Source organism: Sinohyriopsis cumingii, unplaced genomic scaffold (assembly GCF_028554795.1).
Source record: "Sinohyriopsis cumingii isolate HCF-2022 unplaced genomic scaffold, ASM2855479v2 utg002097l, whole genome shotgun sequence".
In the NCBI taxonomy this organism is placed as follows: Eukaryota; Metazoa; Mollusca; class Bivalvia; order Unionida; family Unionidae; genus Sinohyriopsis; species Sinohyriopsis cumingii.
In genome coordinates this window covers 952,062-965,640 of record NW_028316128.1, presented here as the reverse complement: position 1 = coordinate 965,640, position 13,579 = coordinate 952,062, and the positions used below count along the sequence as shown (strand labels likewise).

General features: G+C 35.3%; 1 protein-coding gene across 1 annotated transcript; it reads left to right on the top strand.

The window, feature by feature from the left end:
- Positions 1–2,868: 2,868 nt before the first annotated feature.
- Positions 2,869–12,761, top strand: LOC149771159 (uncharacterized). The gene is made up of 6 exons (XM_089948799.1): positions 2,869–3,229; positions 5,406–5,576; positions 6,250–6,336; positions 9,435–9,569; positions 11,377–11,438; positions 12,403–12,761. Exons 2-6 carry the CDS (start codon positions 5,423–5,425, stop codon positions 12,484–12,486), a joined length of 522 nt encoding a protein of 173 aa, XP_089804925.1. The 5' UTR covers positions 2,869–3,229; positions 5,406–5,422; the 3' UTR covers positions 12,487–12,761.
- Positions 12,762–13,579: the final 818 nt, after the last annotated feature.

Here is a 13,579-nt window from a genome sequence, read left to right as displayed (position 1 = left end):
TAGCCCATTAACAGACTTGACTAGGAAAGGGCAACCGAATAAAGTTCCCTAAGTGTGTGCCAGGAAAAAGCATTTAACGCTTCAAAACAGAAACTGGTAAGTGCGCCAAGCTTAAAGTTGCCAGAATTGAACAAAGCTTTTGTGCTGAGGACTGATGCGTCCGATACTGGTCTTGGGACTGTTTTGCTACATGAGCAATAGGGGATGAAATTGCCAATTACTTATGCAAGTAGGAAATTGCTCTCTAGGGAGCAAAACTTCTCCGTGATTGGGAAGGAGTGCCTAGCCTTAGTATGGGGAATAAGAAAATTCCATACGTACCTTTTCGGGAGGGAGTTTACCTTACAAACGGACCATCAGCCGCTTTTATACTTCAACAAGGCAAAGGTCGCCAATGCAAGATTGATGCGATGGGCGTTGTCTTTGCAACCGTATAGTTTCCGAATCGAGGCGATTCTAGGATCGGAAAATGTGGGTGCTGATTTTTTAAGTAGGGTGTAATTAGCGGATCATTTTCGTTCAGTATTCAAATTGGAAGTTTTAACAATTGTTTATGTTCACATTCCGTAATTTTTCTAAAAGTGTTACCACTTTCTTTTAGGGGGGAGGTATTGTCACGGAATTGTATAAATTGTTTAAATACATGTACTGGGGTTTCGTTTTTTGTGTACAACGATGCCCGAGGGTGATTTATGTATATAGGGTTGTATTTCAAAATAGTGAGTTCGGTTCATCCTATGCCGCACGTGTGAAGTGCTCTCGATGGGGAGAATCGAACATAGTAATGATACAGACACCCGGGTTCTTCTTAATGAGCAATTACTTCTTGATTTTGAGTACTGATAGTCCATCATCCCTCACCGAAAACATTTTATTGAAATGCAAACATTTTTAGAAAGCAATTTCCGTTTATATGAAACATTCTTACCTTCCCAATTCTAGATTTAAATAAAAAAGATAAATTTTAAAAAATATATTATACAGTAATTTTTATTTATATGACGATATGTTCTGCAGTTCCAGATTTACTTATGAAAAAAGAAACTATTTTCAGTTGTTATACGGAAAAATCGCCTGATGTCATAAGTTACAGCATTTCAGAAAAAGCTGTCAGAAGTTATGAAATGAGGGTTGGGTAAGGTCATATATTTATCGTCAACCCATCAACATTTGCTTGTTACCAGCGTGTATACCATGTTTGTTTAATTAGCTTTTGATAAAACTTAGCATTTATGTTTTTATATCACCAATTGCTTGGACAAGTTTGAATATGATACCTTAATGCCTAAATAGGTTGCGTTCTATTATTGCTCCGTATCAGGTCTACTTGGATCGATTTAGCAGGATATACAATTCCGGTATGTCATGCACCGAACTGGCTGCATTAAATTCTGATTGTTGGTTATTGTTTAACATTGTAAAAATTATAGGGTATAATCTATTTTGTATTTACGTCTTCGTGCACATATATATTAGACTTTTTGATTATTTTTTGTTAAAGGAGAATCGGTGCTAAGATGATATTTCTCAAAATGTAATACTAAGACCGTTATTAGTCCGATATGTAATGAACCGTATTCATTAAACTATAGGGTAGCAAGGATTCGTTTCGTAACATGACCCGTCTTTCTTAACAGAAAGAATTCATACAGATAGGAATAGTTCTGTATGCTAGATTTTCTTCTTAAAATTGTACATGGTACATGTTTGTCGATCATATAGTGCCACTATTTTTCTTATTAGTTTTGTGGGAAGTACATAAGACTAGAAATCCCCACACTACTAATTACGTCAAAGGAGATTCAGAGGTAAGGTAAACCTATTCAGACCAAAACATGCTACAGACGTAACTTTGCCTGTTGGCCATATGAAACTCAATATGCTACCTACCATTTAAAAGAATGAACCACCTGAAATCGTGCAATATGGCAAAGAATTACATCTGTAAAAATTATAGATATCAGTCGAAGAGTACCCTTAGAGTGCCCGGATTTTATAGTATTCCCTTTGCATATAAGCAGAATTGTATTAAATCGCCAACATATTAACGGCACCGTCATTTACCTATGTTACATTACACGTATACATCTGCAGGTATCTGGCATGCTGCATGTACAGCCGCAGATCTTTTATAGAACGCTAATTTGTAAATCGTTCGACATTCAATTTATTGGCAGGTTCAAAGAAACAAAATTTATATCACAATATTCATAACTTTTTAATACTCCTCGTGTATGTATTAAGCTTGTTATGTTATAATATCCTTGACAACCGGGAAGACGTCATGGCGCAACCTCAGTGGATGGTAAAATGTATGGAAGCTGTAAATGACAGTGACGAATTAAGCCCAGCGATTCAAAATTCTGGTGAAAACAATATAACAGTTCTTTCTAGGACAACACTGATACATTTGTAGCCTGTTTATAAACACTGATCTTAGAGATTCATTCTTGTTCACAACAGTGTGCTAAGGTAAACTATATATGACGAATATGTTTCGGTAAAACCCTGTTTAACAATTGTGTGCGTGTGTATCATTGCAGGAGAAGCAGCTTTCATATTATGTATAGGGACCTAGTCTATGTAGCTTATTGTTGTACTGTCATTCTATTGTTTTCTCTCAACCTGTTTCATGTTGTTGACCTATTATTCGCCACAAATGTTACAATCGAAACGCGTGACTCCTTAGTTTCGTAAGCTTTTGGTTGCTTCGAAAAGAAGGAAATACATACTTATGACATACTTATGATATAAATAGACAAAACTACAGATGTGCTTTGTTCCGATTGGTCAGAAAAAGAAACGAAAAAAAAAAAAAAGTTTGATACAGCGAAGGAATATGTCGAGGCGGTATCAAACGAATTCTTTCCCCCGACTCGTAACAAACAACTTATTTTGTATTATTACATATACCCTTATATCCACACATTCTCTTGAAGTTTATAAGTGTATATTTTAAAGAAACGAATTAGGAATTTAGCGTTTTATGGTAGATATTATTCAACCATCAGAAAAATCACAATGTGACGTGTGCATCCGGGGCTAGGCCTATATATTAACTGTGCGAATGTGGCATCAGTCTGCTTTTCATTGCTGATATCGTGGTTTACTTTGTAGCTTTGACTTTTAAAAAAAAATGTTGATTGGAACATGTGTATGGATTTAAACTGCAGACACAGGCGAGTGGAAGTTTTCCTTACTTTTCTAAAGGACCATATGTATTGGACCAGTAAGTTATCATCTTTGTACACCCTTCTTATTGAATACAGACACAATACTTCCAAACAAATTTCAAGGCATATTTCCGAGAATAATAGTAATTAAAAAAATTGTATGCAGAAAGCTCATTAATTTACAGTACTTTCAAACTTTAGTTTGTGTTTTCATTTAATTCAAGAAATAATTGCAGCCTTAAACATAAAATGATAATTTATGTATACATTTTAGCAAAACGAAGATTCGCGTTCTTTCTAACATACGGCATAGATTTTATATAAGAAAATTCTAAGCAATACTGTTATATTTTCTTCTTTTAATTTTGTACTTGAACGGTCGCAGGAGTTTGAAATAGAAACAAACATGCAATTCAATGCTTGTGCCCCAGTGATGCAAAAGTCTCAACAACATTGTAACAAGATATAATTTTTCTAAATTTGCATCGTAGTGAAAATATTTACTGCTCTCTTTGATACGTCTATCTTTTATGTTGCAAACGTTTATTGATTTATCATCAGGTTTGCCTAAAACATTTGGTTACTTAGTCATATTAATAGATATCTTGCAAGTTCCTACACTTAAACCCGCTCCTTAAATATATAAAAAGTAATTCTGCAGAACACTTTTATCAAAACTCTGATGCTGAAATGGTTATTGGATGAGTTTGGTATGTTAGATGATTTTCATTGTGGAATGAATCTTCTGTTATCATTGCTGCCGCGGAGAACGAGATGAACAGGTGCACGGTTCAGAAGTTTGTTGTTCTATTTCTTGGACGTATTCTAAAGGTCCTTGCGCCCAGAATCCAGTACCGTGCAATTAGCAAACTCGTTGGAAGATGATATGTTATAATCATAGTTATCGTCCACTAATTATCTGCCTATAGCTGAGCTTTACCATTAAGAGGATCTGATTCATGGTACAAACCATCCGGCTTCATTAACGCAACCATATAGGCACCACTTTAAGTCTCTGTTTAAACAAGGTTAAAGTTTTCTCCGAGCGTTGGGCTATTTCTAACCATGCCTTGATTCTTGACATAACTACTTGAACCTTTCTTGCTTCGTCTAGATTTGTAATACTTTCAATATAAGATTTCATCTGCAAAAATACTTCTCGTCTCCCTCTCTGACATGTGTGGTGTCACTTTGCACACAAGCTTTATCCGAATACCCATTGTCAAACATTCTGTCCAATATATTGTTGTCAACCTCAACAGACTTTAATTTTACGATGGTATACTATGAAACGCCCATGCTCGTCGATTTTTACAGTACTCCCCCATTAACTCCAGAGGCGAAAGCAGCCATTTGTATCCAATATTACAGCATTTATTAAAATTACAAGCGTGTGTTGGTGTGTTTGAGTACTTGAATGTGTATATCAATAAATCGTTCCCAATATTTTATGAGTGGACTATTATTTTGAATATTGCAAATTGCAAAAGTTGTTACATGTTGGTGTGCAATAAGGAAAGTTTAGATGTGCGATTCGGATTTAATATCTGTATCGAAAGTCAGATCAGCTATGAAATATTAAACAGGTATATAATAAAGGACTGTATGGCGCAAACGTTAGCAAGACGGAGTATGCTATTAAAGTATAATCTTTCACATGACGAAGGTAATTTTTTTTGTTATCCATCATGCTCTAACAAATTGTCTTTTTGTCATCATTGTTCATCGCTGTCTCTTTAACTACGTCAATCTATTTGTTTTGAAGAAGATGTGGGTGTGTGATGTGATTTGGATTTTTAACGTATTTTTAACAATGTTTCAGTCATATCGCTACGATGTCTGCATTGTGGCAGTTTATAGTGATGTCTAGCACTGGGGCATCATGCCGCAGACATGTAGCATGATGTCCCACCCAGTCACATTATTCTGACACCAGACCAACAAGTCCTAACACTATCCTCTTAATGCTGAGCGCCAAGCGAGGTAGCTGTTAGTACCGTTTTTGTAAGTCTTTGGTTTGACTCGGTCAGGGATCGAACCCACGACCTCCCGCATCCGAGGCGGACGCTCTAACCACTAGGCCACCGGAGCGGTCTTTGAAGAACATCGGTATAGATCGGAGATTTTAAGGATCACGTTACGGTTACTTTTTGTATGGGCGTAGACAAATAAGAAGAAATGAATTTATAGATGATTGCGAGGATATTATTATTATTATTATTATTATTGCAGACCTGTAAACTCGAAATATGAACCTTATTGTACTTTTCCTGCTCAGCCAGACACTCTCAACATCACTATCCAAAGCGGAATCCTATTTTGATTTTTTTGAGATATCCTGCTCTTGGGGTACAGTTAGTACAGGATCGCCGATTCAAGAAAGGGGTTATATGAAAAACTGCGGTAAGGAAACCATCTTTCTCTCCCTCTGTCTCTCACTATCTGAATTTAGATGTGACTGCACATGTAGGTCAATGCGTTTTGCTATTCAAATTAAGATAGCATCCATACGTGGGTGAGTAGTGTTTACTGGTAGGTATAGATAGGTAGGTAAGGTAGACAGGTTTAGTCGACAGGTTACAATGTGAGTGGGCGGATGTATACTACACATAGATACAGACATCCACCCACCAACACACTCGCACATGTGTACTTGACTCATATAGCTTACACAGTTGATAATGGGGAAATGATTATCTTTGTGACTAATTTCCTATTTAAAATTTAGATCGGACTATTCAGTCTCGTATAGTTCGGAACGTCATTGCTAATGTCTCAATATAAAACAGGTTAAAAGAAGAGTGCAATTCTGATTTTATATATAATTCATAACCTATGAACAAGATATATGAATCCTAAAAGGACACGTGAAACAGGCTGGTTTCTATATTAGAGCAAGAGTGGTATTTTTTCTTTGTTTTTACCCACTAAATATCTAAAGACTGTTGCAATATGTTTTAAATAAAAATCTCCCTTGTTCAATAATTTCTCTCTCGTTTCTAACCGTTTCTTGTAGTATTCGTATGAATTTATTGGGCAGAAATACATTAATCTAGTACGAATTTTCTACTGTCAGATCCCAATTCGAGCTACAATATTTCATGGGAGCCAAAAGACGTTAATCCACATGGGCCATTGAGATTTTTCATGAACTACATATCACGTACGTGGTTTTCCTATTTCTGTATTATTATTATTATTATTATTATTATTATTATTTAAGAATAAATAAATAGTTTTTTCCATCACCTCAGAATACATTGTACAGATGGTAACCATTTTCTGCACACGATGAGTAAATGTGGCCGGGATATTACTTTACAGATAATTTTCCAGTTTTTATTGAACAGAAAACAGTGATCGAAGAGGACGTTTATTCAGACTGTAGAGTTGTCTTCCAATTTTTGATAAGAAGGTAGAATATATGTCATCGTACAAATTAAGAAAAGGAAAAGACCGATATGATAAGACGTAAAGCTTTACTTGGGATCATATATTATTTCTGACCGTTAAATAAGGAAGGCTGTACATTTTTTAATTTGATATATCTTCCTACTTTAGTCTCTTTATTGTTCATAAGGTAAAGAATGATTATCGTCACTAGGTGTCTTTGCAATTACATATGATATCTTTGAATAAACGTTGGATGTGTACGGATGGATGATGTATGTCTCAAATTAGTATACATGAGATTTTGAGCCAGGTAATAACAGTGCTACATTAGAAAGGCAATAATTTGTTTAAAATAACATGAAGTAGTACATATTTTTACCAAATATAATAACACCACCTAAACGACCAACATTTTAAAGAATCTGTGTGAGTTTTGTTGTTTTAATTTTATTTCCTTTCCAATTATAGAACACTGGCTTAAGCACGTTAAATACAAGCTCATAGGCTATAATAATGTAAAATATAAAGATTAGAAAGAAAAACACTTTAGTGTCATGGGGTAGAAGTCAGTACATTCGACAAAGAATGTGTTTCACTGTCAGTGTACACTGACATGCTAATAACTCTGGTCAATATCCATCCTTCAATAGGCATACTTGAGTTAGGTGTGTGTGTCCAATACGCGATGGGCACAATATCCCCTCATCTCTGACATAGAAAATGACAAATTCTTTATTACATTCTGGTTACAATACGCAGCATATGAGGAAACTATTAGTATCTTACTTTGCAAGCATGTCCATCAGCCATGGACAACAATTTTCACAGCAAATATGCAATGTAACGCAAATTGACTGTATTTGTTCCATATGCGGAGTGCCACTCTCCAACAATGATGGACAACAATTGTCACAGTAAATGCAATTTAACGCCGATTGACAGCATTTGTTCCATGTGAGGAATGTTACTCTGCAACAATGGTTGTCATGTTCCAAAGTTTTAATTTCACCTCTTTTGACAAGATTATATGCCACTTTATCTAAAGTTTAATTCAGTATTACACAAAAATGTAAACAGGCAGCCAGAAGGAGACAATACTGTTTTCCAGCTCTTATTGGCAAATCTCGTTTAAGCCTTTATACGTTGGATTTTCTCGATTCATATATACAACAGTTGCCCCAAATGCGCTACATCTGAAGGAGAGAGAGAGAGAGAGAGAGAGATTTATCAACACCAGGTTGATTGCCTGCGATTATTTCGTCACCGCCAATTTAAGTATATACATCTTCAAGGGGCCTCATTGAAAATTTGCAACTTATCATTGGTACAAACATGTAAGGCTAATCAACGACATAAATTTTCTTATTTACTATGTTTTCATTGTTATTAACAATAACCAATTAGGGCAAACAAATCTGGTCAAAGTCGTACTGTATCAATAAATAATAAATTTTAATCTTGTCTCTACAAGAGCGTGTACAACAGCGGCCGCAAGGAAAGGGAGCCCAGTTACGTTGATGTGCCGGTACTGTGCACCTTGTACTAGTACTACGCGATCATTTTATGTTATACCACATCAGCGTAACTTCAGATAACAGTATTTTGCTTTAAAAGGTGTAATTTGAATTTTCATTTTCATACCGTATCTTTAGGAGGTAAAGAAAATCGCCATGTCAACGTTAGAATAAAAATTTTCGACCACTAAGGCTACACTAATACCTTGTTTGTTTGACATTGGCCAGCTAATGAACTTCAATTCATGATTTATTATCTACATTAGAAAATTAGATGACTTTTAATGGAAGTATGTAGCACTACTGAGACACACCTTCTGTGAACGAGACATTGGTATGGAAGTATACACCTTGTCAGTGCTGGGTCAGAACTCAGTGAAGTACAATGCTGCAGTTGGCTGATAACATACTGGTTATTTTCATGACACCATGCCTCTATAGTACAAATTAAGCAAACTTTAGTTATGAACGCAGTGATTAAAGGGATTTTCATGAGATTCTTAAAATATCGATTCCTTAATGTTTGTATCGATATATTGGGCAATAACGTTTGTAATATAATAGAAAGAACAAAACCTGATTTTGAAATGGCTTTCCATGCAGTTCACAGTTATGTTTCTCTTACATGTACGTATCCTAGTTTATGAACATGAATGATCATGTTATACAGGTCACAGTTAAGTTTTTCTAACTGGTATGCATGTTTGCTATTGACGGTAATTTGACCGTCAGAATTCGTTACCGTGATCTATATTACTGGAATAAGACTAGTACTTAAGGTCAATTTATCCGTCAAATTTCATAGCTTCATATGCAAACGTTTCAGAGAAGGGAGGCTTAAAGCGAAATATTCACGTCGACTCTTACGATAACACGATGAAAAACAATAACTTCATCCGAAAGTAGTGACGCAGCTGTTGCTTAAATTTCTTTGATAAATATCCGTCTTATTTTAATGTAATATTGGTTGTTCGTAGATGGAGGTCATATGTGTAAAATAATAAAGGACATCTGTATAAAAACATGTTTCGGAGACTCGAACTTGGGTTCAACCACTTTTTATGTCTATCTCCTTACTAAGTATGTATGTATGTATGTATGTATGTATGTATGTATGTATGTATGTATGTATGTATGTATGCTTGCATGCATGCATGTATGTATGTATGTATTTATGTATGTATGATTGTATGTATGTATGTCTGTCTGTATGTATGTATTTATGTATGTATGTATGTATGTATGTATGTATGTATGTATGTGTGTGTGCATGTGTGTAGTGTTTCAACTATATGACTAGAAAAGTCGTTGGAACAATGTAATTTCATCATTAATTACTTTCATTTTTTATCAGCTGCAGACTTGGAATGGGGAGAATACTCTGTGCATATAAAGTACAGGTTTATACATGTCAGCAAGACGAGAAATATAACGTGTAAGGAGCTGCTCGGAAACCAAAAGAATACAATTTTGTGCCCAATCAAGAAAGGTAAGGCAATTTCTTTGTGCTTGTGTAAATGCGGATATTCATTTAATATCATCTTCTATAGGTGTTAGATAAAACCTTCGATATTTTGGAATAATAGTCACGATGTTATGTGTAACTCGCACCCAACCACATAGGGCATGGACGTTTCGTCAGTCAGCGTCAGCACTGTACTGAGGGAATCATAAGATAACTGATTCATTTATTGATCCTGACCTGCTCTCGCGTAATAAGCTTGTCAGTTAGTGTCTGTGATGTTTGCGTGAAACTCTGGCCCTGACTAGACAACACATGATGCAATTCCAGATTCTGCCTCTACACTCTTTGCAGTCATTTGTGAATTATACAAGTCAAGATGGCTATTAATCATTGATTTGATACGGAAATGAAAATAAAACGTTTAAAATTATGAATAAAATTTATTTTAATTACGAATGAATGTAATTTACAATTTTGGATGTGATGAAGATACTTTAGGAATTCCTATGCGGATATAGAAGATTGTAGGTGTGGATGCCGAAGCTTTTTATAACAGTTTAAAGAAATATGTTTCGTAGGCACTGAAAGAAAATTGTCTTATGTTCTTGTCTGTTTTAATATCAGCATTATGGGTCATACTTGAAGGTTTTACATGAATGTTTTGTTTTGTTTTGCTTATTTTTTCCTTTTTTTTTTCTTGCAATGTAGTTTAAACGAGTCAATGGATACACTATAGGGAATTTTTAAATAATGGGCAGGTAGAGTTTGGAGAAATTGTTTAAAAGGAGTAGAGGCGTGGACTTTAGAAAAAGATATGTAAAGTAATCCGTCATTCGGTCATTTTCAAGCTACTTATAAACGGAGATTAGTTCTCCTTGATTTTGGCATTCTGCAAAAGGTTACCTGAAGAACAATAAAGTACATTTTTCAGTCTGATTAAAAATCTCCTACATGATGGATAATCTGATTTATGCCATCTCCTACATGATGGATAATCTGATTTATGCCATCTTCTACATGCTGGATAATCTGATAGACACCATCTCCTATATGATGGATGATATGATAGACACTGTCTCCTATATGATGGATAATCTGATGGATACGATCTCCTACCTGATAGATAATCTGACAGACACCATCTCCTACATGATGGATAATCTGACGGACACCATAAGGAGATCAAGTTTTCTGTTGGCCTTTGGACTAGTCAGTCAAATCAACAGCTTTCATATCTATGAAGGTGACTAACATAACGCAGAACACATTGTTTCTAACTATAACTCTCCCTAACACGAAGTGCAGGGTTTCTTCTAAACGGCTACTGAAAGTTAGCGGATAGGGAAATTCCAAGATTAACAGAACATGAACCATTCTCGGTGATTGTCACATCTATTTATAAGGAGATTTATACTGTTGTTTTAATCACATTCAGTCTTCCAATAGTTAAAAATATATGCTTAAATAATAAATTTCCTGATCAATCCGATAGAGAGTTAGAATCCACTGGTTTGTTTGCTAGCTTGTCAGTTAATTACACATTCTACTACATTAGCAGTAACATTCAAATCCAAAAAGAACGTATTGTATGACAGAAAACTCAGCCTATAGTATGAAGTGGTGCAGAAAGAGAAGGAGCTTTACTAGAATATTCTACTGATAAAGCAAAGCAAGATTAGGTGCATTCTTATGACCAGAAGATAGGATAAATGACATAACGTTTTCAAAACTGTGAATGGATCGTTACTAGCAGTATTCTTATTCGTGTTATTAAGTTTTCAAGCTGTTTCAACAACGCTAATATTTCATATCATATATCTTATTCTTATAGGTTTCCCTGCCCCACCCCTCACATGTGAAATCAGGGATGTCATCCGGTTCAAGAATTTCAAGGTGAGTAAGGGGTGAGATAATGATAAGGACATAGATAAAGATAAGAATAGGCTTCATGGCTTCGAAGACTATTGTAGATCGACAGGTGTTATATTCAGCTCAGGAGGGGTCATACTAAACGTAGAATATATTGAAAGCTGTAATCAGCAATGAAACAAACGTACCAATGGCTGTGTGACCCAGAATAAATAAAGTTTCTGTACCATGGTATATTAAAATTTAAGACCAGCCATTTTAGGGACAGGGTTAGCACCGAAATTGAATTTGAAACCGGATCTTTCCCCTCTCAAAGTCATACCATTTTAACCAAATAAAGTGGGTCATATGTATAGACAGGAGAAGCAGATATTTGTTCCAGATGCGGGAAGCATATTTTGCTCTATGTCACCTTCTTTCAATTTTAAGAGACAATACTTGATGCCTAAGCCTTTTACAAACACGATGTTTGAAGCCTAAACCTATGAAAAGATTGCAGTTGAAGAGAACATATATGTGTGCCTTTTGTCTCAGCAAAATAATCAACCTAGCCCTTGATTTCCAACAGACAGTTGCTATACAATGGTCAATAGAAGATCTTTATGAAAAATTATTATACTAGGATGTTTATGAAAAATTATTTTACCACCATTGTTCTATTGTGTTTATCAAATGTTTATTGCTCACAAGATTAAATTACATGGTCGATGGTTATTCTTGGCATTAATTACACCCATGTATTACAGGAACTGTATGCCAGCATGCGATTTTCAGATGTATGGTCGTTTTTGAAAAGCACAGAAAAATTAAACAAATAATGAAAAACAAGAGTACATTCAATAGTTTAGCGTATCAATACCAACGTTAGTTTTAAACTAAATAATAAAACAGCAAGGTATCTTGTAAATTAGACTCATAGGGACTGTATGAATTAAATGGTGTAGACCTTGTTATTTCAATGTTTGACTGTACTTTGTCGTTCTTTCAGGGGACTTTGAAAGTAAGGATTACAGCTGAAAACGAAAACCAGGAAAACCTGCTTTGTGGCACACTTGAAGCGAATGTACTCTAGTACCAAAAATGACCCAGTTAAAATGTCGACGTGAGCTTCATTGATTCATTAACTTCCTATCGCATTCAGTATCACATAACCGAAACGGTTTCAAAAGGATGTGTAAAGTGGCTACACACTGGATGTATCTTAGCCTTGTTACGGACTAAGAATCCTTGTTGACAGACAGCATACGTTAATGCTATAATTGTCTGTAGTCTAAATGTAAATTGGACAACAGTGAAATTTAACAACATAATGTTATACATTTTGTAATAAATACATTTGCTATTTAACGCTTCAATGTGTCCAATTTTTCAAATAAAGATTTAATATGGTTTTTTTCCGCTCGGAAATAGTCAGCTGGAACTCTTATTTTATAATTAAACTGGCAGGAACTGAGGAGCAACTCAAACGAAAAGTTCCAAAATTACCAGAAGCTGTGGCTCAAATAGAGATGACATGCACACATAAATAGATGGATATGTATTGATGTCTACAATTTGAAGGATACGCATAAATTTAATTATGCATAACGTTCAACCACCATCCACTCATCTGCGTAATCAGCATAGGTGCACAATTAAAGAACAGCACTAGAACCCTCAAGATGTTCGGTTGAGTTTACCTTGCACAGACGGTTTGTTCCAGTTTTATTGAAAATAATATTGATCTTCTTTATCTTTAATTGCCTTTTTCCCCATAAATGATGGACAACATGTGCATCAATTAGGGGTTAGCTCATGAACTTTCTCTGTGACATAAGCACATCAACGCACCCTCCACCGTTTTCTCTGCTTTTCTTTTTTGAAAACACATGCATGTTTGTCTTTCAAAATGTTACCGACTTCAACGATTTATTCTCTCTGTCTGGATAGAGACGAGACAGTATGGCATACTAATCAGTATATCTCTTAAATTAAAGATCATACGTGCTCCTTTTGACCATTGCTCTTACACATACATACATACATACATACATAAGCGCGTACGTACAAGCGTGCTTGCATGCGAGCGTGCGTGGATGCATGCATACACACACACACACACACACACACACATACATACATACATACATACATACATACATACATACATTTTAAATCACTCCTAC

Excerpts from the sequence above, each read along its gene's own strand:
- LOC149771159 (XM_089948799.1), top strand. The coding sequence starts at position 5,423 with ATGAACCTTATTGTACTTTTCCTGCTCAGCCAGACACTCTCAACATCA. Across the intron at positions 5,577-6,249 it reads GGGTTATATGAAAAACTGCG|ATCCCAATTCGAGCTACAAT; the intron begins GTAAGGAAACCA and ends TTCTACTGTCAG. Across the intron at positions 9,570-11,376 it reads TTTGTGCCCAATCAAGAAAG|GTTTCCCTGCCCCACCCCTC; the intron begins GTAAGGCAATTT and ends TTATTCTTATAG.